This window comes from Pan paniscus, chromosome 8 (genome assembly GCF_029289425.2).
Source record: "Pan paniscus chromosome 8, NHGRI_mPanPan1-v2.0_pri, whole genome shotgun sequence".
Taxonomy (NCBI): domain Eukaryota; kingdom Metazoa; phylum Chordata; class Mammalia; order Primates; family Hominidae; genus Pan; species Pan paniscus.
In genome coordinates, this window is record NC_073257.2 from 18,785,525 (window position 1) to 18,807,827 (window position 22,303).

At 46.5% G+C, this 22,303-nt stretch overlaps 1 protein-coding gene across 12 annotated transcripts in view; it reads left to right on the plus strand.

The window, feature by feature from the left end:
• Positions 1-21,996, plus strand: part of PFKFB3 (6-phosphofructo-2-kinase/fructose-2,6-biphosphatase 3) — a 109,391-nt gene extending 87,395 nt beyond the window's left edge. For 11 of the 12 annotated variants that reach the window (XM_008953121.5, XM_008953120.5, XM_024930298.4 and 8 more), the window contains one exon: positions 348-2,976. In XM_008953121.5, the coding sequence (XP_008951369.3) occupies positions 348-395 (48 nt within the window). In that variant the 3' untranslated portion in view covers positions 396-2,976. Of the gene's footprint in view, positions 1-347; positions 2,977-21,789 lie in introns of those variants that run through there. The other variant, XM_034929910.3, reaches the window with a different exon arrangement.
• The last annotated feature ends 307 nt before the right edge of the window (positions 21,997-22,303 follow it).

Sequence of the window (22,303 nt, forward strand, 5' to 3'; positions counted from 1 at the left end):
GTGTGGGATTTCTATGGGGTCGTGAGCATGAGGCTCCTGTAGTTACTGGTGCCCAGCGCCGCGCAGCTCACGGTCCTCCTGGAGCCACACGGCCCCCACCAGGCGGGCTCCAGGCCTGGTGCCCAGCCCCTTCTCTGAGACTCTGGGGTTATCTTGCGTCATGTTCAGAGGCCCACCTGGGCTCTCTCCCACCTGTGAGGTTGGCAGCACCTTTCTTGGATCATGTTCTTTGTCTGGGATGGAGGGAGGGAAGAATTCTCCGTTGCATGGCTCGGGTCTTCGGCTTTAGATTTCAGCCAGCTACACATCCTAACTCCCTCCCCACCTCTCTTTTCTCCTGAAAACAGAACATGAAAGGCTCCCGGAGCAGCGCTGACTCCTCCCGGAAACACTGAGGCAGACGTGTTGGTTCCATTCCATTTCCATTTCTGCAGCTTAGCTTGTGTCCTGCCCTCCGCCCGAGGCAAAACGTATCCTGAGGACTTCTTCCGGAGAGGGTGGGGTGGAGCAGCGGGGGAGCCTTGGCCGAAGAGAACCGTGCTTGGCACCGTCTGTGTCCCCTCGGCCGCTGGACACCAGAAAGCCACGTGGGTCCCTGGCGCCCTGCCTTTAGCCGTGGGGCCCCCACCTCCACCCTCTGGGTTTCCTAGGAATGTCCAGCCTCGGAGACCTTCACAAAGCCTTGGGAGGGTGATGAGTGCTGGTCCTGACAAGAGGCCGCTGGGGACACTGTGCCGTTCTGTTTCGTTTCTGTGATCTCCTGGCACGTTTGGAGCTGGGAAGACCACACTGGTGGCAGAATCCTAAAATTAAAGGAGGCAGGCTCCTAGTTGCTGAAAGTTAAGGAATGTGTAAAACCTCCACGTGACTGGTGCATCTTGACCTGGGAAGACGCCTCATGGGAACGAACTTGGACAGGTGTTGGGTCGAGGCCTCTTCTGCAGGAAGTCCCTGAGCTGAGACGCAAGTTGGCTGGGTGGTCCACACCCTGGCTCTCCCGCAGGTCCACACACCTTCCAGGCCTGTGGTCTGCCTCCAAAGATGTGCAAGGGCAGGCTGGCTGCACGGGGAGAGGGAAGTATTTTGCCGAAATATGAGAACTGGGGCCTCCCGCTCCCAGGGAGCTCCAGGGCCCCTCTCTCCTCCCACCTGGACTTGGGGGGAACTGAGAAACACTTTCCTGGAGCTGCTGGCTTTTGCACTTTTTTGATGGCAGAAGTGTGACCTGAGAGTCACACCTTCTCTTCAGGAATGTAGATGTTGGGGTGTCTTGCCCTGGGGGGCTTGGAGCCTCTGAAGGTGGGGAGTGGAACACCTGGCATCCTTCCCCAGCACTTGCATTACTGTCCCTGCTCTTCCCAGGTGGGGACAGTGGCCCAAGCAAGGCCTCACTCGCAGCCACTTCTTCAAGAGCTGCCTGCACACTGTCTTGGAGCATCTGCCTTGTGCCTGGCACTCTGCCGGTGCCTTGGGAAGGTCGGAAGAGTGGACTTTGTCCTGGCCTTCCCTTCATGGCGTCTATGACACTTTTGTGGTGATGGAAAGCATGGGACCTGTCGTCTCAGCCTGTTGGTTTCTCCTCATTGCCTCAAACCCTGGGGTAGGTGGGACGGGGGGTCTCGTGCCCAGATGAAACCATTTGGAAACTCGGCAGCAGAGTTTGTCCAAATGACCCTTTTCAGGATGTCTCAAAGCTTGTGCCAAAGGTCACTTTTCTTTCCTGCCTTCTGCTGTGAGCCCTGAGATCCTCCTCCCAGCTCAAGGGACAGGTCCTGGGTGAGGGTGGGGGATTTAGACACCTGAAACTGGGCGTGGAGAGAAGAGCCGTTGCTGTTTGTTTTTTGGGAAGAGCTTTTAAAGAATGCATGTTTTTTTCCTGGTTGGAATTGAGTAGGAACTGAGGCTGTGCTTCAGGTATGGTACAATCAAGTGGGGGATTTTCATGCTGAACCATTCAAGCCCTCCCCGCCCGTTGCACCCACTTTGGCTGGCGTCTGCTGGAGAGGATGTCTCTGTCCGCATTCCCGTGCAACTCCAGGCTCGCGCAGTTTTCTCTCTCTCCCTGGATGTTGAGTCTCATCAGAATATGTGGATAGGGGGTGGGCGTGCACGGGTGCATGATTGTGCTTAACTTGGTTGTATTTTTCGATTTGACATGAAAGGCCTGTTGCTTTGCTCTTGAGAATAGTTTCTCGTGTCCCCCTCGCAGGCCTCATTCTTTGAACATCGACTCTGAAGTTTGATACAGATAGGGGCTTGATAGCTGTGGTACCCTCTCCCCTCTGACTACCTAAAATCAATACCTAAATACAGAAGCCTTGGTCTAACACGTGACTTTTAGTTTGGGAAGGGCCTAGATAGGGAGAGAGGTAACATGAATCTGGACAGGGAGGGAGATACTATAGAAAGGAGAACACTGCCTACTTTGCAAGCCAGTGACCTGCCTTTTGAGGGGACATTGGACGGGGGCCGGGGGGGGGGGTTTGAGCTACAGTCATGAACTTTTGGCGTCTACTGATTCTTCCAACTCTCCACCCCACAAAATAACGGGGACCAATATTTTTAACTTTGCCTATTTGTTTTTCGGTGAGTTTCCCCCCTCCTTATTCTGTCCTGAGACCACGGGCAAAGCTCTTCATTTTGAGAGAGAAGAAAAACTGTTTGGAACCACACCAATGATATTTTTGTTTGTAATACTTGAAATTTATTTTTTTATTATTTTGATAGCAGATGTGCTATTTATTTATTTAATATGTATAAGGAGCCTAAACAATAGAAAGCTGTAGAGATTGGGTTTCATTGTTAATTGGTTTGGGAGCCTCCTATGTGTGACTTATGACTTCTCTGTGTTCTGTGTATTTGTCTGAATTAATGACCTGGGATATAAAGCTATGCTAGCTTTCAAACAGGAGATGCCTTTCAGAAATTTGTATATTTTGCAGTTGCCACACCAATAAAATACCTGGTTGAAATACATGGACGAAGTGAACCTCTGGTCTTTTCGTGGGGGAAAGAAAAGTCTTTAATTGATGTTTACGGCAGATGTGCCACGGAGCTGCCAACTCACCACTTCATTATCTTCCTTTCAACAGGATGTTCAAGTACAGAGTGTCTAGTGCCTGCATTTGGGGAGAATGAGCTGTCTCAGTTTTTCTTCTAATTGATAGGCTTCATGTTTTATTTTTATTTTTAATTTAATTTTTTTCTTTTTTCTTTTTTCTTTTTTTTTTTTTGAGATTGTTTCTCACTCTGTCGCCCAGGCTGGAGTGCAGTGGCATGATCTCAGCTCACTGCAACCTCCTCCTACCAGGTTCAAGCAATTCTCGTGCCTTAGCCTCCCGAGTAGCTGGGATTACAGGTGTGCACCACCATGCCCAGCTAATTTTTGTATTTTTATTAGAGACAGCATTTCACCATGTTGGCCAGGCTGATCTTGAACTCCTGGCCTCAGGTGATCTGCCTGCATCGGCTTCCCAAAGTGCTGGGATTACAGGCATGAGCCACTATGCCTGGCCCCACGTCGGTTTTACTCCCTTCCTTCTATACCCCTTCCCCGCACCCTTTTAAACAGCACCAGTTCTTGCCTCAGCGGCACTACAGAAGGTATCTTTCATGTTAGGTTCCTTTCACCTGCCCTTCCCCATCTCCTGGCTTCTTCCAAGTTTCTGCAGGGAATAAAACTCAAGCTTCTGTGACTTCTTTGCCGCTCATTGGCTGCCAGAGGTTGAGCCGGTTATTTCACTTCCAGCCTCAGCGTCTGCATCTCTGCAGATGGGGCAGGGTTCAGGGTGGAGCGTGGCAAACACCATGCGTGGAGGAAGCCCTGGAGTGGTTCCTTCTGCAGCTGGTATGCGTGACCAGCGTCTTGCTTGGTCTGATTTTTTTTCCGGAGCCCCCCACTGCTGCGCTCCAGAAACAGCCTTGACTCCCCAGTGAGTCTTCATCCCTTACGCGCCTGCCGCCCACGCTGTGAAGAGAACAGGCGGCAGAGACTTGGCACCTCCGTTGTGAGATGACTCCCAGGGTTGTGATCTGGCTGCAGCGTGGCGGGGCAGAGCGTTATGGGGAACCTGAGGCCACCTCCTCAAGCTCTGAGCCACGTTTGATGGCGTGAGATGTGTCAGGTGCAGGGATGGAGCAGTGGCGTTGACGGAAATCTGGCCTAGCCTTTCAGGCTGACTACCCAGAAAATTAAAAGACTGCTCCCAAAGAGGATGTCTATGTATCGTAAGGTCCTGGGCCGGCCGGGCTGTGGGGGATCCACAGGGGCTCTGACCTTTTGGGCCAGCTCTGAGATTCATCTGAGAGATGGGCTAGGTCCACAGTCACTGACTAAATACAGAAGATTCAGTAACCGGGTGGATGCTGTCGGGGAGAGGAGGGCTGGGGCCAGTCGTTTCCATTCGCTGCCTGGGCTCGGTTCCTTCCACTTCTCACTCCCTTAGCTCCGGCCACACTGGCCTCCTGCAGGTCTTCAAACTTGCCAACGTGCACCCACCGCAGGGCCTTCGAGAGTGCCGCTCCCTCCCCTGGGAGGTCTCCCCAGCTATTCGGGGGTTCTCCCCGACACTTCCTCCCCATCCCCATTCAGTTATCAAAGCCTATGCCAAAAAGGCCTCCCGTCTCCCGAGTCCCTGCACACCTTTCGCAGTGTGTGTTGAATGCCTTGCCCTCTGTCTCCTGAACCTGGGCCTAAGATCCCCGAGAGCAGGGCGGCTCCCTGTGCCCCGTCATCGTCCATACGGACCTGGCCCGCAGTGGGCTCTGTCACTAAATGGATAACCAGTGCTGGGGAGAAGACCCAGATGATGTGCTGGTGAAGAGTGAGGCGTTCATTCAGCTTGCAGAAGGAGGCTTAGGAAGGCTTTATAGAAGAAAGGAAATGTGAGCAAACATGTCGTTGAAAGTAACTTTTTTTGAATTAAAAATATTATATTAACAAAAATAAATTCAAAGCCTTCTGTGAGTTTTCAAAACCTGAATTTCACAATACTTGTGATTTCTAAAGTTTGTTTTTTGAGACAGGGTTTTGCTCTGTCTCCCAGGCTGGAGTGCAGAGGTGTGACAGCTCACTGCAACCTCCGTCTCCAGGGCTCAAGTCATCCTCCCACCTCTGCCTCCCGAGTAGCTGGGACTACAGGCATGTGCCACCATGCCCAACTGATTTTTGTATTTTTTGTCGAGATGAGGTTTCGCCATGTTGCCCAGGCTGGTCTTGAACTCCTGAGCTCAAGTGAACCGCCTGCCTTAACCTCCCAAAGTGCTGGGATTACAGACGTGTGCCACCACGCCCAGCTAAAGACTGTTTTATAAACTTCATTTTAAGCTCATATTTTGCAAGACAACATAAGTGGGTTTGGATTCAGTTGTTCTCGGTGTGTGAGCCGGTCTTTCCAGTCAATTCATTGATGGTCTAGATAATTTGTGAAGGCGCTGGTTTCAACCTACAGTTTCTGACATACTCCTAAGACCAGGTGAAAAGAAAACCCCCATAAAGACACCCGAATCGCCTCAAAATATGACACTTCAGCCCTTGGGACTAAAGAGGACCCCTGGCGCAGTCCCTGAGAAATGTCTTTGGAGAAATTTTTATTTATTTATTTATTATTTTTTTGAGACAGAGTTTGGCTCTGTTGCCCAGGCTGGAGTGCAGTGGTACAATCTCAGCTCGCTGCAACCTCCACCTCCCAGGTTCAAGTGATCCTCCTGCCTCAGCCTCCTGAGTAGCTGGGATTACAGGTGCATGCCACTAAGCCCGGCTAAGTTTTATATTTTTAGTAGAGACAGCGTTTTGCCATGTTGGTCAGGCTGGTCTTGAACTCCTGAACTCGGGTGATCTACCTGCCTTGGCCTCCCAAAGTGCTGGGATTACAGGTGTGAGCCACCGAGCCTGGCTGAGGTGCCATCTCAAAAAAAAAAAAAAGATGTGAAGGAATGCCATAGTTCTCAGGCTTATTGGGAGAACTAAATCTTTTTTTTTTTTTTGACTTTTATTTTAAGTTCAGAGGTACATGTGCAGGGTGTGTAGGCTTGTTAAATAGGTAAACTTGTGTCATGGGGGTTGGTTGTACAGATTATCTCATCACCCAGGCATTAAGCTAGTACCCATTAGTTATTTTTCCTGATCCTCTCCCTCCTCCCACCCACCACCCTCTGATAGGCCCCAGTGTGTGGTGTTCCCCTCTATGTGTCCATGTGTTCTCATTATTTAGCTCCCACTTAAATGTAAGAACATGTGGTATCTGGTTTTCTGTTCCTGCATTAGTTTGCTGAGGATAATGGCCTCCAGCTCCTTCTATGTCCCTGCAAAGGATAGGATCTCATTCCTTTTCATGGCTGTATAGTAGTCCATGGTGTGTATGTACCACATTTTCTTTATCCAGTCTATCATTGATGGGCATTTGGGTTGATTCCATGTCTTTGCTATTGTGAATAGTGCCGCAATGAACATACGCGTGCATGTGTCTTCATGGCGGAACAACTTGTATTCCTTTGGGTATATAGCCAGTAATGGGATTGCTGGGTCGGATGGTATTTCTGACTTTAGGGGTTGAGAATTGCCCCACTGGGGAGGATGAAATGTGAATGAAACACGCCTGACAGTTCCTGGCACAGAGAGAGCACCGCTGTGGTAGTTATTCATCTGAGCATGCATGCCCGGCGTTTCAAATGCAAGGTAGACGCTGTTATCCCCACCTTTCAGATATGGAACTGTAGCCAGGAGAGCTTAAGGACGCTGCTTGATTTTGCTCAGCCATAACTGAGATAAACCAGGTCTATTAGACTCGCAGATGAGTCACATCACAGCCTAAGGGCTCCACAGACTGCCAGGATGCTCCTGCATGAGTCAGCAGACCACAGGAAAGGGAGTTGAGTCGCATATTAATTAGCAAGCAGGGTTTCCTGTCCCTGGGGCTGTGGAGAGGTTTGTCAGTGTCCAGACGAACAACAGATTTTCTGGAGTGGGTCATAACTCAAGATGCTCACATAACCTTGGGGACCAGATGTCCATTCTGTAAGGCTATGTGTTTTTCCCTCCCTACCTCTTCCAGACAGCATCTTTGGGGATTTCCTATTCCTGGAGAACATGAAGACTTTCTAATATTTTTTTTTGAGACAGGGTCTTGCTCTGTTGCCCAGGCTGGAGTGCAGTGGCACGATGTCGACTCACTGCAGCCTTGAACTCCCGGGCTCAAGCCATTCTCCCACCTCAGCCTCCCAAGTAGCTGGGACTTCAGGTGTGCGCCACCACGCCTGGCTAATGTTTGTATTTTTAGTAGAGATGGGATTTCACCATGTTGGCCAGGCTGATCTCGAACTCCTGGACTCAAGCGATCTGCCCCACTGGGCCTCCCAAAGTGGTGGGATTATAGGCATGAGCCACCCTGCCTGACAATGAAGAATTTCTGAGGGGTACATTTGCATAGATAATTTTAAGGGAATGTTTTCGGATCCCCAACTTCCACATTCACCCTTTTCTAAAACAGACTGAGAAGTTTGCTTACATTCACAATAGTCTTTTACTGCTTTGCAAACAATAGGCCAAGCTCCTATTTATCTCATGCTCAGTGCTAGGATGCAGGACGTTTGCAAGTTAGCATTCCTAGATTTCTTACATGTACAAGAAAGGGCTTAGACTAGATGGTTTTTGGAAAACTTTTTATTTTGAAATAATTTATTTTATTTTATGTAAGTGTGTATGTATTTTTGAGATGGAGTCTCGCTTTGTCCCCCAGGCTGGACTGCGGTGGCACTATCTCGGCTCACTGGAAACTCCGCCTCCTGGGTTCAAGCGATTCTTGTGTCTCAGCCTCCCTAGTAGGTGGGATTACAGGTGCCCGCCTCCACGCCCAGATAATTTTCGCATTTTTAGTAGAGATGGGGTTTCACTGTGTTGGCCAGGCTGATCTCGAACTCTAACCTCAGGTGATCCACCCGCCTCAGCCTCACAATGTGCTGGGATTACAGACGTGAGCCACTGCGCCTGGCCTGAAATAATTTTAGATTTACAGAAGAGTTGCAAAGACAGTACAGAGAGTTCCTGTCTATGTTTCACCCAGCTGCCCGTAATATAAACATCTTACAACAACATGGTGCCCTTGTCAAAACTATAAGTTAACATGATTAGTACTAGTACTGTATTACTAGTACAGTACTAGTACTAGTACTGTATTACTAGTACAGTACTAGTACTAGTACTGTATTACTAGTACAGTACTAGTACTAGTACTGTATTACTAGTACAGTACTAGTACTAGTACTGTATTACTAGTACAGTACTAGTACTAGTACTGTATTACTAGTACAGTACTAGTACTAGTACTGTATTACTAGTACAGTACTAGTAACAAAACTACAGACTTCATTCAGGTCTCACCAGTTTTTCCACTAATGCCGTTTTTCTGTTTCAGCATCCAGAGTCCAGGGTGTCACCTTATCTCCTTAGACTCCTTCAATCTGTGACAATTTCTCACTCTTTCCTTTTTATTTTTATTACCTTGATGCTTTTGCAGAGTACTAGTCAGGTATGTTGTAGAATGTTCTTTTTTTTTTGAGACAGATTCTCACTCTGTTGCCCATGCTGGAGTGCAATGGCATGATCTCAGCTCACTGCAACCTCCATCTCCCAGGTTCAAGTGATTCTCCTGCCTCAGCCTCCCAAGTAGCTGGGATTACAGGTGCACACCACCATGCCTGGTTAATTTTTTTGTATTTTTAGTAGAGACGGGGTTTCTCCATGTTGGCCAGGCTGGTCTCGAACTCCTGACCTCGTGATCCGCCCACCTCGGCCTCCCAAAGTGCTGGGATTACAGCTGTGAGCCACCGCACCTGGCCATAGAATGTTCTTTAGTTTGGGTTTGTCTCATGTTTTCTCATGATGGGACTGAGTCTGGTTAGGGATTTTGGGAAGAATCCCACCGAGGTGAAGCGCCCTTCTCATGACATCCTCTCTGAGGGGACACGGCCACACAGGACTTCCTTCTGGGGATGTTAACTTTGATCTTTGGTGAAGGTGGTGTCTAACCACTCTTACCAGGCTGGTATTTTTCCCCTTCAACTTTCCATTTTTTAGGAAGGAGTCACTTAGTCCAGCTCCCTTTCAAGGGGAGGGCAATGAGCTCCACCTCCGGAAGGGAGCAGTATCAAAGAATCTGTGGCCATGTGGTAAAACCATCACCAGGCCAGGTCGCATGGCTCACGCCTGTAATCCCAGTGCTTTGGGAGGCCAAGGTAGGAGGATCGCTTAAGCCCAGGAGTCCGATACCAGCCTGAGCAACATAGTGAGACCCCATCTCAACACACAAAAACCACCAGTGAAGGAGATACTTTGAGGGTATGTAAATACCCTGTTTCTCCTTAATGTTTCACTTTCTAATTTTAGCATCCATTAGTGTATTTTCCTTGCAGCAGATATTATTTGTATTGTGGTGTTCTAATGGTGGTTTTCTTTTTTTTTTCTTTTTTTTTTGCTTTCTTTTCTTTTTTTTTTTTAAGAGGTGGGGATCTTACTCTGTCACCCAGGCTGGAGTGCAGTTGCACAATTATAGCTGACTGCAGCCTCTAACACCTGGGCTCAAGCAGTCCTTCCACCTCAGCCTCCCGAGTAGCTGGGATTACAGGTGTGAACCACCATGTCCTGCTTAATTTTTAAATTTTTTGTGGAGTTGGGTGTCACTATTTTGCCCAGGCTGGTCTTGAACGGGCCTCAAGTGATTCTTCCCGCCTCAGCCTCTCAAAATGCAGGGATTATAGGCTTATGCTACCTTGCCAGGCCCTTATTCGTGAGTTTCAATTTTCCTTATTCCTTTTACACTTATTTGTAATTCTTTCATAAGGAAAATCTGTTCCGTCTCCCCATTTATTTACTTATTCAGTCATTTATTTATACTACTGTGGACTCATGATCATTCCTTTGTAGATGAGTTCTTAAGTCTCTGTACTAAGTCTCTGCAAGCTCTGATTTCCATGAACTCCTTGCCTCCCACTCTCCAGAATATTTAACACTTTATATTCCTGCCCAGGACGGGCCTGGCCAGGGCACACCATCACCCCTATGTACAGAAGCAGGTACCTCGTTTTCCAGCCTGATGGCAGCCCAGCCACATCCTCACTTCGTTTTCCTCATGCGCCTTAACTATTACGCGTGGTCTCTAATGTGTGCAGGCGAGCCTGTGGGATGAAACTGTTCCCACCGTAGTGCCCTGAAGCAGTGTTCTGCAAACACTTTTTTTTTTTTTTTTTTTTGAGACGGAGTCTCGCTCTGTTGCCCAGGCTGGAGTGCAATGGTGTGGTCTCAGCGCACTGCAACCTCCACCTCCTGAGTTCAAGCGACTCTCCTGCCTCTGCCTCTCAGGTAGCTAGAATTACAGGTGCACACTACCACACCCAGCTAATTTTTGTATTTTTCATAGAGACAGGGTTTCACCATATTGGCCAGGCTGGTTTCGAACTCCTGACCTGAGGTGATCCGCCCACCTCGGCCTCTCAAAGTGTTGGGATTACAGGCGTGAGCCACTGCGCCCGGCCTAAACATTTTATTTCTATAATTTACTTTATAGCAGATTCAGTTACTGACCAACCCAAAGGGGCTTGTCTTAGTTTTTCCAGTGAGGCTTTTATAATATGACTTGGGGGAGGCTGTCTGTACCAGCAACTATCTGCTGAATGCCTGTTATATGCAAGCCACTGTTCTAAGTATTAGGGATAAAAAAATACTGGAAGACTTGGCAACGCCCTACCAGAGCTAACGTCTAATTGATTCTCTAGGAATGCTCGGGTCCTTCAAGTTCCAAGACAACCAAGAGAGCTGTGAAGAAAGCCAGTGCTCCAGAGAGCGTTTCATTAGAGAAAAAAAGAGAGATCCCTTTAACAACCATGTTGTAATCCTCGGAACTGCCGCACGTCCCAAGCAGCTGGTCCTGGGACAACATATTGAGAATATTTTGTCAGTTCTGAGATTTGAAGGAAACTCAACCAAGACTATCTTTACTTAGTTATTAAATCCCAGAAGGCATCATGGATGAAGTTAGTCAGGAATGGCAAGCATAGAGAGAGGAGGAAGAAAGAAAAGGAAGCCCACAGTGTTCGCTTTGGAGACACCCTTTCTTCCCCCTGGGAAGGGAACTGGGACACGACCCCGGGCAGGCTCTGGGTGCTGTCACCCTAGTCCCATCAGTGGAGGCAGCCGCTTCCTGCAACGCTCCCCATAGAGGCTGAGACCTTTTCCTTCTGGGGCCTGTTCTCTTTCCCTAATTCAACTTTGCAGAGCTCCTCAAATGGAGTGGGGAAGGTGTGAGAGAAATTATTCTTCTGTCATTTTATAACTGCCAGGCTTTAGGAGTGCAATGTGTCAGCTATTTCTTTCCTTTTCTTTTTTTCTGAGACAGTGTCTTGCTAGGTCACCCAAGGCTGAAGTGCAGTGGCTCGATTATAGCTCATTGCAACCTTCAACTCCTGGGTTCAAGTGATCCTCCCACCTCAGCCTCCCAAATAGCTGGGATTACTTAGTGTGCGCCATCATGCCCAGCTAATGTTTTTATTTTTTGTAGAGATAGGGCCTCACTATGTTGCCCAGGCTGGTCTCGAACTCCTGGGCTCAAGCAATCCTCCCACCTCAACCTCCCGAGTAGCTGAGACTACAGGTACATACTATCACGCCCAGCTAATACTTTTATTTTTTGTAGAGATGGGGCCTCACTATGTTGCCCAGGCTAGTCTTGAAGTCCTGGGCTCAAGCAATCCTTCCACAGCCTCTCCAGTGTTGGGATTACAGGTGTGAGCCACTGCACCCGAAGCTGGTGTCAGCGATTTCTTCCTCATCCCATTGAGGGGAGAGCGTGGCCTTAACTCAGCTGTTTGGATGTCAAATGAAGAGCAGACATCAACTCGCTTGTCAGGGCTGAGAATGTACCACACACACAGGGAACACAAAGTGAAGGCCATGTAGTGAAGACCAAACTTCCTGTTTCCCAGGCAGCTTAACCACCACAGGCTGCAGGAATATTAGTGAAGCCCATGGGGAAGGGAATTTCTGGAGGGACCATGGTCTTTCTGGACCAACTTGGCTGCTCATTCTTTTTGAGGAAAACACTAACCGTATTCCAATTCGGGGCAGGCCTGAGAATTTGGGCGCAGCATCCAGAAAAGCTGTATTTAGCAGGTGCTCTGGGGCAGGTCCTCCTACAAAGCACACCTTAGCCCAGTTGAGAATCTGGGCTAAGATTCTGTCGCTATTCTTTTACACGGTAATAAATTAGTTCTATTGCAAGCAGATTAGACCAGGACAAGTAATTCTTGGTCTTCTAAATCCACAACTCACAAAGGATTAGGGAGGGATGAGAAGCTGGAAAGGGCAGCTAAGGATATAAGCACGTTGGATGACTGGAAATGCCCTCATCACCCAGAGGGTGTTATGTAAAAGTGAGAAAGGCTGTGTTAAATCAGGTTCATTCGTTCATTCATAATTGAGAGGGAGAGTTCCTATTAATGGCCCGAGATCGTACTGAAAGCTAGGAGTTCATTTTATAAGATATGAATGAGAGACAGTTCCTAGCATACACTCACCATAAAATGAGATTTTTAGTCTTAGAAGCCCAGCTTGCTTGAGCTGGGACCTTCAAGATCTGCAAGTTTAAACTCCACCACTTTACAGGTGGGGAAACTGAGGCTCACAGAGGGAAAGCGAGGTCAGGTGTCACAGCTGCTGGGACTAAACAACTTGACTTGTGGTCTAGCTCTCTTATTTATTTATTTAGAGATGGAGTCTTGCTCTGTTGCCCAGGCTGGAATGCAGTGGCACGATCTCAGCTCACTGCAACCTCTGTCTCCTGAGTTCAAGCAATTCTCCTTCCTCAGCCTCCCGAGTAGCTGGGATTACAGGCATACGCCACCATGCCTGGCTAATTTTTATATTTTTAGTAGAGACGGGGTTTCACCATGTTGGCCAGACTGGTCTCGAACTCCTGACCTTGTGATCTGCCCGCCTTGGCCTCCCAAAGTGCTAGGATTACTGGCGTGAGCTACTGCACCCGGCCTATTTGATTTATTATTATTATTATTATTATTATTTTTGAAATAGGGTCTGGCTCTGTCGCCCAGGCTGGAGTGCAGTGGTGCGATCAGGGCTCACTGCAGTCTCAACTTCCTAGGTTCAAGGGATCCTCCCTCCTCAGCCTCCCCCGTAGCTGGGACTACAGGTGTGCACCACCACACCCAGCCAATTTTTGTATTTTTAGTAGAGACTAAATTTCTGCTCCATGTTGCTCCATGTTGTCCAGGCTGGTCTCAAACTCCTGGGGTCAAGTGATCCGCTCACCTCAGCCTCCCAAAATGCTGGGATTTCAAGTGTGAGCCTTATTTTTTATTTTTAAAGGCTAGTCAAGTGAAGCAATGGGAGTGGAGAGGAACAAAGTAATCTGTAATGAATTGTGATCAATTAGTTGTAAGCACTACTGCACTCAGACCAGCCTGATGTGGCTCTCTTTTCAGTTAAAACTACTTACCTGGAAAGAGTGAGAAGGCAAACAGTGCCCTGGGAGGTGTCAGAAGCTCTAAGTAGCATTAGGGAGAATGTTCTAGGATGCCGGATATGGCAGCTACTACTAACTGATAAGAAGACAATTTCCTTCTCTCTCCTGAAAGCCGCCTCCTCTTCCTTCTTCTCGAAGACCCTCTATGCAATCCCTTTAGCCTCCCACTTCCTCCCCACGGCCTGGGTGCCCTGGGTTGATCTCTGGTGATGGCCATTCACCTGGCTGGGCCCAGGCTTCCTGAGGGTCTCCCATTGACACAGTGAATTTGCCATGTGACTTGCACAAGGAAATTTGGACAGAATTTCCCAAAGAAAGGACTGGAGCAGTTTACACTCATTAAAAACACAGAACACAATCCTTTAATCCGGTAACAATCACTTGATTTATTTATTTTTTTCTTGATGTACATTTTTATTTTTATTTATTTTATTATTATTATTATTATTAATTTTTTTGAGAAGGAATCTCACTCTGTTTCCCAGGATTGAGTGCAGTGGCACGATCTCGGCTCACTGCAACTTCCACCTCCCGGGTTCAAGCAATTCTTCCTGCCCCAGCCTCCCGCATAGCTGGGACTGCAGGCGCCTGCCACCACGCCTGGCTAATTTTTAAAAATTTTCAGTAGAGATGGGGTTTCACTATGTTGGTCAGGCTGGTCTTGAACTCCTGACCTCAGGTGATCCACCCGCCTCGGCCTCCCCAAGTGCTGAGATTACAGGCATGAGCCACCGCGCCCGGCCTATTTTATGTATTATTTATATATTAATATTTTTAAAATGTTAGATTCAGAGAGGAGATGTGCAGGTTTGTTACGTGGGTATATTGCATGATGCTGAAGCTTGGACTTCTAATCATCCTGTCCCCCAAGAAGTGAACTAAGTACCCTTGATTCCCGCGCCTGCTCCTCTGCTTTTGGAATCCCCAGTGTCTGCTGTTCCCATCGTAAGCAGTTGCTTTAGACAGCAGCTCTAGGACGCTGGAGAAAAATGTCCATTTTACAAGTTGGGTGCCGAAGAAGCCACCTGAGATGCAACAGCTTGCATCCCTAACCCAAGGCTGGTGCGGCGCCCTTGCCCTGTGGGTCTGTTGCCCAGACCCGGACATGCAACAAGTCCCAAACGAAGTCAGATGAAGGGCTGAGGCCATTATGTAGATAAACCAATGGCAACATTGGCTTCATTCATTCACTGGAAGCAGAAGCAAGATGTCTAAACGGCTGTCTTCATTCTCGGCTTGGCTACCAGGGATCTCACCTCCTGGTATTTGGATGTTAGGATACGTCACGGTGGGGCCAGTGTTTCTTTTGGGTAGAAAACTTCGGTTCAGGCTCTGAGGGAGGAAACATTGTCAGCTAAATGAAATAGAGCCAAAATTTCTTTTATGTTTGGAGCCAAACCTTGGTCAAAAATGGAAAGGCTTTGCCTCTGAGACAGCCTGATTTAATTGTTGAACAAAGCCCTCTTCTTGTGGGGAAGAAAAATGAGGACTCTAACAATTAGCCTTCTAAAATGTAGGCCTGCAAAAACAACTGGAAGGAAATAGGCAGTGACATCCATCCGCCCACTGCTTCTTGGCCAGTTCAGGCCAAGGCCAAACAAAGGAAAAATACATCCAATCGGTTCAAGAGTTCAGCTCTCCCTTCATTAAGCAAAAAGCTCAGCTCCCCTCTCCCCACCAGCCCAGAGCCCTGTCCCATTCCACTGTGAAGGTTTATCCTCCAGACCCCTCCTAAGGAACCCCTCCCTCTCCTCTCCCGGCCAGTCCAGAGCCCTGACCCATTCCACTTCCGTGATGGAGTGTCCTCCAGACCCCTCCTAATGAACCCTTCCTCGTCTTGACAGGGGTCTCTCATATGAACTTGATTTTCCTACCAGGGAATGAATAAATCAATAGTCTCAAAGAAGAAACAAGTGTCCTGTTAGAATACCTGCAGTGGGTTTTAGTCTTAGAGCATCGCTTGAAATCTTCCCCACCACTTTATGAGCTGGTTATTTATTTTTTCCTATTTAATATATGAAAAAACTCAGGCTGAGAGGTTTAAAAATGTAGGAGGTTAGAATATTTGCCCCAGATCACACAGGTCACCCTGGGTAGAGCAGGCAATAAATCAGGTAACAATGGTGGCCAAGTGGCCGTCAAGCCAATGCCTTTGTTATTTTCCTGGACTCACCTTGGATTAGAGAAAAGTCAATCAGTTTCCAGAAAGGTAAGAGACCCAGTGGAGCAGGGACTTTTGAGAATGAAAACTGACCTTTTCTTTCGTTGTTATTGATGTGATTTCCCTGGAAATATATTCACCCCCAGTTTTCCTGGGCCAATATAAAGTTGTTCATTTTGCTGGCTTGGAAATGTTATTCTCTCTCCTTGTTTTGAAGTGTTAAATGTGTGGTTTTCAAAATGCATTTGTCAAACCACTCTACGGAAAGAAAGCAAATAATCTGATTAAAAAATGTTCAAGGATGCCTGTAATCCCAGCACTTTGGGAGGGAGGCCGAGGTGGGCAAATGGCTTGAGGTCAGGAGTTTGGGACAAGCCTGGCCGACATAGTGAAATGCTGTCTCTACTAAAAATACAAAAATTAGCTGGGTGTGGTGGCACGTGTCTGTAATCCCAGCTACTCGGGAGGCTGAGGCATGAGAATCACATGAACCTGGGAGGCAGAGGCTGCAGTGAGCTGAGATCGTGCCACTGGATTCCAGCCTGGGCAGCAGAGGAAGACTCCATCTCAAAAAAAAAAAAAAAAAAAAAGGGCAGGGGATCTGAATAGATGTTTCTCAAAAGAAGACATGCAAATGGCCAACAGATATATAAAAATATGTTCAATATTACTAATGTTGATTAATGCATCATTAATGCATTCGTGTGGATTCGGAAAATGAAAATTAAAACCACAATGAGATTTTTAGTTCACACCTGTCAAAATGGCTATTGTCAAAAAGACAAATGATAACAAGTGTTGGTGAGGATGTGGAGAAAAGGAAACCCTTAGGTCGGGAACAGTGGCTCACGCCTGTAATCCCAGCACTTTGGGAGGCCAAGGCAGGCGGATCACCTGAGGTCGGGAGTTCGAGACCAGCTTGACTAACATGGAGAAACCCCGTCTCTACTACAAAACACAAAATTAGCTAGGCATGGTGGCACATGCCTGTCATCCTAGCTACTCAGGAGGCTGAGGCAGGAGAATCGCTTGAACCCAGAAGGTGGAAGTTGCGGTGAGCTGAGATTGCGCCATTGCACTCCAGCCTAGGCAACAAGAGCAAAACTCCGTCTCAATTAAAAAAAAAAAAAAAAAAAGAAAAGAAAAGGAAACCCTTGTACACTGTTGGTGGGAATGTAAATTCGTACAGCCACTATGAAAAATTGTATAGAAGTTCTTCAAAATATGGAAAATAGAATTACTATTAATATATGATCTATCAATCTCACTTCTGGGTATTTATTCAAAATATTTGAAATCACTGCATTGAAGAGATGTGTGCTCTTCCTTGTTCATCACAGCACTATTGACAATAGCCAAGTTATGGAACCAACATAAGTGTTCAGCAACATATGAATGGATAAAGAAGATATGGCATATATACAAAATGGGGTACTATTCAACCATAAAAATAAACTTTGTCATTTGCAACAACATGGATGGAATTGGAAAACTTTTAAATACATTAAATAATCAAGGCACAGAAAGAAAAATACTGCATGTCCTCACTTATATGTAGAATCCAAAACAGTCAAACTCAAAGAAGCAGAGACAAGAATAGTGTTTACAGAGGCTGGAGTATGGGAGAAATGGGTAGCTGATGGTCAAAGGGTACAAAATCTCAGGCAGGTGGAATATTTGTGTATGTGTGTGTGTGTGTGTGATATTGTACAGCATGGTGACTATAGAAAATAATAATGTACATTTCAAAATTGCTAAGGGGAGTAAATTTTAAATATTCTCACCACAAAAATGATAAGTATTTGAGGTGACGTATATGTTAATTAGCTTGATTTAGTTATTCCACATTGTATTCATAAATCTAAACAAGACTTTGTACCCTAGCCATATATAAATATTATTTGCCAATTTACAATTTAAAAATATGAACATTTAAAAAAGCATTTTGTTCCTGATGCTGCATTCCTAAAGGCTAAATCTCCTGGGAGCATATTGCATCAACCACCTCACAAACAATTATTGGACTCCTACTGCAGGGAAAGTGTTGTGTTGGGTGCTGTGGAAGAGACAAGGGTGACCCAAAAATAGCCTGAGCCCTCAGGAGGTAAAAGGCTATGGTATAAAATAGTTTAACACATAAAATATAAGAAATGTGCTATGGTTTGAAGGTGTCTTCTCCGAATTTCAGGTGTTGCCAATGTGACAGTATTAAGAGGCGGGGTCGGCCAGGCGCACTGGCTTACTCCTGTAATCCCAGCACTTTGGGAGGCCGAGGCGGGCAGATCATGAGGTCAGGCAATCGAGACCATCCTGGCTAACACGGTGAAACCCTGTCTCTACTAAAAATACAAAAAAAATTAGCCGGGCATGGTGGCGGGCGCCTGTAGTCCTAGCTACTCAGGAGGCTGAGGCAGGAGAATGGCATGAACCTGGGAGGCAGAGCTTGCAGTGAGCCAAGATCACGCCACTGCACTCCAGCCTGGGTGACAGAGCGAGACTCGGTCTCAAAAAAAAAAGAGGTGGGGTCTTTGAGAGGTGATTAGGCCCTGAGGGCTCCTCCCTTGTGAATGGGATTAGGTACCCTATAAAGGGCCTTGATGGAGAGATTGGCTCTCTCTTCCCCTTTCCCACCTTCTGTGATCTGAGGACACAGCAAGAAGGCCCTCACCGGATGCTGGCACCTTGATCTTGGACTTCCTAGCCTCCAGAACTGTGAGAAAATACATTTCTGTTTTAATAAATGACCCAGTCCCAGGAATCTTGTTATAACCGGCCCAAATGGCAAGTGGACTAAGGGACTACAGCCTGTCTTAGTCAGGATGGTATGAGTGGGTTGAACTAAGTCAGCGCTTCTTAACTTAGCTTCACGCCAGAATCATCTTGTGACCTTTCATGAGTGCTGAGGTCTGAGCCTCACCCCACAGAGATTCTGTTTTAATTGGTTTGAATACTGCTTTGTCCCCCGTCCCCATGGGTATTTTTAGAGGTTCTGTAGGCTATTCTAATCCGCAGCCTAGGTTGAAACCATTGAACTAGGAAAACCCAAAATATATTTTCCAGCTCAAATATTTTGCAAGTTGAAATCAATGTAAATAGACTTTGCATATTCAGAAGGCAAGGATGGGGTGGAAAGAGAATACCAGACTGATATCTTTTTATCTCATTGAATCTTCAAAAAGTCCCTGCATCTCCCTTAGTCTGTGGCAAAACCAGCCACCCACCTGCCCATCCAGACTCAGCCGTCATCTCCAGGGAATGGTGCCCGTCTCCATTCACCCAGGAAGAGTCCTTGCTCTCTTGAGTTTTTTGAATTAATAGTTCCCCAATAGCTTTTTGAAAAATATGTCTTTGTTAGCTTATCCAGTTTCCTTTTTCTTTTTTCAGTTGTTGTAGCTGTGGTTTGTTACAACCTTGTACATTTCAGTTGGAAGCAAAACTATTCCTATTAGGCATTGGGAAGCCTCGCAAGAAGAGAGAGATGAATTGGTGTGTGGGGAAGATGAATCTGGTGGCCAAGGCAGGAAAAGTTAAATTTAGGAGAACAGGGATGTGTGCAGAGAGGAGGGCAGCGTCAGATTGTGATGGAAAGAGACAAATAAGAGAGGCCTTGGCTGGGCGCAGTGGCTCATGCCTGTAATCCCAGCATTTTGGGAGGCCGAGGAGGGTGGATCATGAGGTCAGGAGTTCAAGACCAGCCTGACCAACATAGTGAAACCCCATCTCTCTAAAAATACAAAAATTAGCCAGGCGTGGTGGCGGGTGCCTAGAATCCCAGCTACTCAGGAGGCTGAGGCAGGAGAATCACTTGAACCCGGAAGGTGGAAGTTGCAGTGAGCCAAGATTGTGCCACTGCACTCCAGCGTGGTTGACAGAGTGAGACTGTCTCAAAATAAATAAATAAATAAAATAAAATAAAGGCCTTATGAGAGAATAAATTTGAATTTGTGGGGATAGATTCAAATTCATGCCTGTCCATCTTTAAAACCTGGACACTTTGTCTACACCATCTGTGTAACTGGCTGCAAGAACCCACTGTTCCTATGGAGTGGCTAATACAGAAGTAAAACTCTTTGGCTTAAGTTGTTATCCTGGTATATTTATGGGAGAGCCTTTTGGCTTTTGTGACTGCTACATCCAACTCTATTTTATCTGAGAATGGCTGAGATGGTTCAGGCCAAACTCATGGTATAATTGGTAATAGATACCCAGAACTTTCTCTGTAAGTTTCCTTTGCGATTTTTTTCTTTTGATGTAGTTTGGGATTAACAATAGTGTATACTTTTGGATTAGTAATTGGATAATTAAGCATGTAAGTGTTTCATTTTAACAAGTTCATCTCTCCTGATTCATCGATTCAGTTTTTAGAAATCTCTCCCAAGGCATACATGCAGACAAAGGCTTATAAAGAAAGTTATTTATGATAAGGACAAACTTAGAAATGATTGAAATGCCTTATTTACATAAAAGAATGAGATATATATAATACGCACATTTTGAACCATATGTGATTATAAAAATATCTGATATAGCTCAAATGGCCATCAGTATGGAATTGGTTAAAAGATATGATATAACACTATGGAAAACTATGTGATAATTAAAAATAATGAGGTCATATATATGCGGAGATTTGAAAATATCTCTAGTACATATTATTGTATCATATAATTCCATTCATATCTCTCTCTTTATGTGTATATATGCCAGTGCATAGAAAAACACTAGAAGGATACATAGCACACTGTTAATAGAGGCAAATAGCTTTTTAGAAGTAGGGGAGAGGGATGATAAAAGGACCTTTGTGTTTTACTCCATAAACTTTTATATTTAGATCTTTTTTTTTTTTTTTTGAGACAGAGTCTCTTTCTGTCACCCAGGCTGGAGTGCAATGGCGTGATGTCAGCTCACTGCAGCCTCCACCTCCTGGGTTCAAGCAATTCTCTGCCTCAGCCTCCTGAGTAGCTGGGATTACAGGTGCCCACCACCACACCCAGCTAATTTTTTTGTATTTTTAGTAGAGATGGGGTTTCACCATCTTGGCCAGGCTGGTCTTGAACCCCTGACCTTGTGATCCACACGCCTCGGCCTCCCAAAGTGCTGGGATTATAGGCATGAGCCACCATGCCCGGCCTATATTTGGATCTTTTACAACAAGAACATTTACATCGATTGCCCTTGTAATTAAAAATCATAAAATCGTAACTGCTTCTTTTGAAAAGGCTTGACTGTTAGTCTTCTTCCTAGGTGGCTTCTCATAAGCTTGGCTGCCTTTTGAAGGATGAAAAACAAATTACTCTCTCTACTAAAGTGCTCTCTGAAAATTTAACAAATTGGGCAATTGCTTTGAGGTGAACGAGCCACCAGGCCAGGTCGCAGACACGCTTGGCTAAGGTCAATGGCCATGCATCACGGAAGTGGTACCCTAAAGGAGCTGGATTTGTCCCAGGCCAGGGTGCCAGCGGGGGAGGTGTGTTCTGTGATATGAGCTCAGAAATGTCTTCCCACTATCTTTGATTTCAACATTCTCCTGCCTCAGCTGCTGGTGCAGAGAGGAGAAAGAAAAAAAAAAGATGCAGTCATATCCTGGTGGTGGGGGATGAGGGATAGGGGGGGCAGTTTGGACTTCACCTAGACAAGAGAAAGCATAGTCTTCAGGAAGGCTTCACTGAAAGGTGATATGCTGGCTGGGCACGGTGGCTCACGCCTGTAATCCCAGCACTTTGGGAGGCCAAAGTGGGCAGATCACTTGAGGTCAGGAGTTTGAGACCAGCCTAGCCAACATGGCGAAACCCCGTCTCTACTAAAAAATATACAAAAATTAGCCAGGCATGGTAGTGCACACCTGTAGTCCCAGCTACTTGGGAGGCTGAGGCAGGAGGATCGCTTGAACCCAGGAGGAAGAGGTTGCAGTGAGCCGAGATCGTACCGCTGCACTCCAGCCTGGGCGATGGTGAGACTCCGTCTCAAAAAAAGGGTGATGAGGAATGGAGGGTCTTTTTCATCCATGTACTTTCAGATGGCTTTTTTTTTTTTTTTTCTCTTTAGCCCTTTTTGAGGTATCCACTCAATCTAATCCACAATGTACTCCTTCCTGTTTAGGAGTTAAAGAGTGGAATTCCTGGAAGGGACCCTGAGCCACCAGTCCAGCCCCTTGAAGGGCAGAGCATTCTCTGGATACCCAGAGAGGTGACCGTGGCATCCAGGAGTGGACCCGGGGCTGCACCAAGCATCCCGGAGCCCAGACTGGTCTCGCTTCCTCACCTTTCTGGCTCTGCGGCAAGCGGCTCCTAATGATACCTGGCTGAAAGAGACCAATTAACCTGAGCTGCTGAGGACTCTGAGAAGCTTCCCTTATGCTGTGGTTATGTGGGATTTCCCAGGTCAGTGTCAGTTGTGTAAAATACAGAGGTCTCCAATGGATGATGGGTAGTTTGTGACACTTCCACTTTACAATGATGCAAGAGAGATACGCATTTTGTAGCAGTGGAAATAGTGCTTTGAGTTCCCATACAACCATTCTGTTTTTCACTTTCAGTACAATGTTCAATAAATTACATGAGATATTCAACACTTTATTATAAGATAGACTTTGATGATTTTACCCAACTATAGG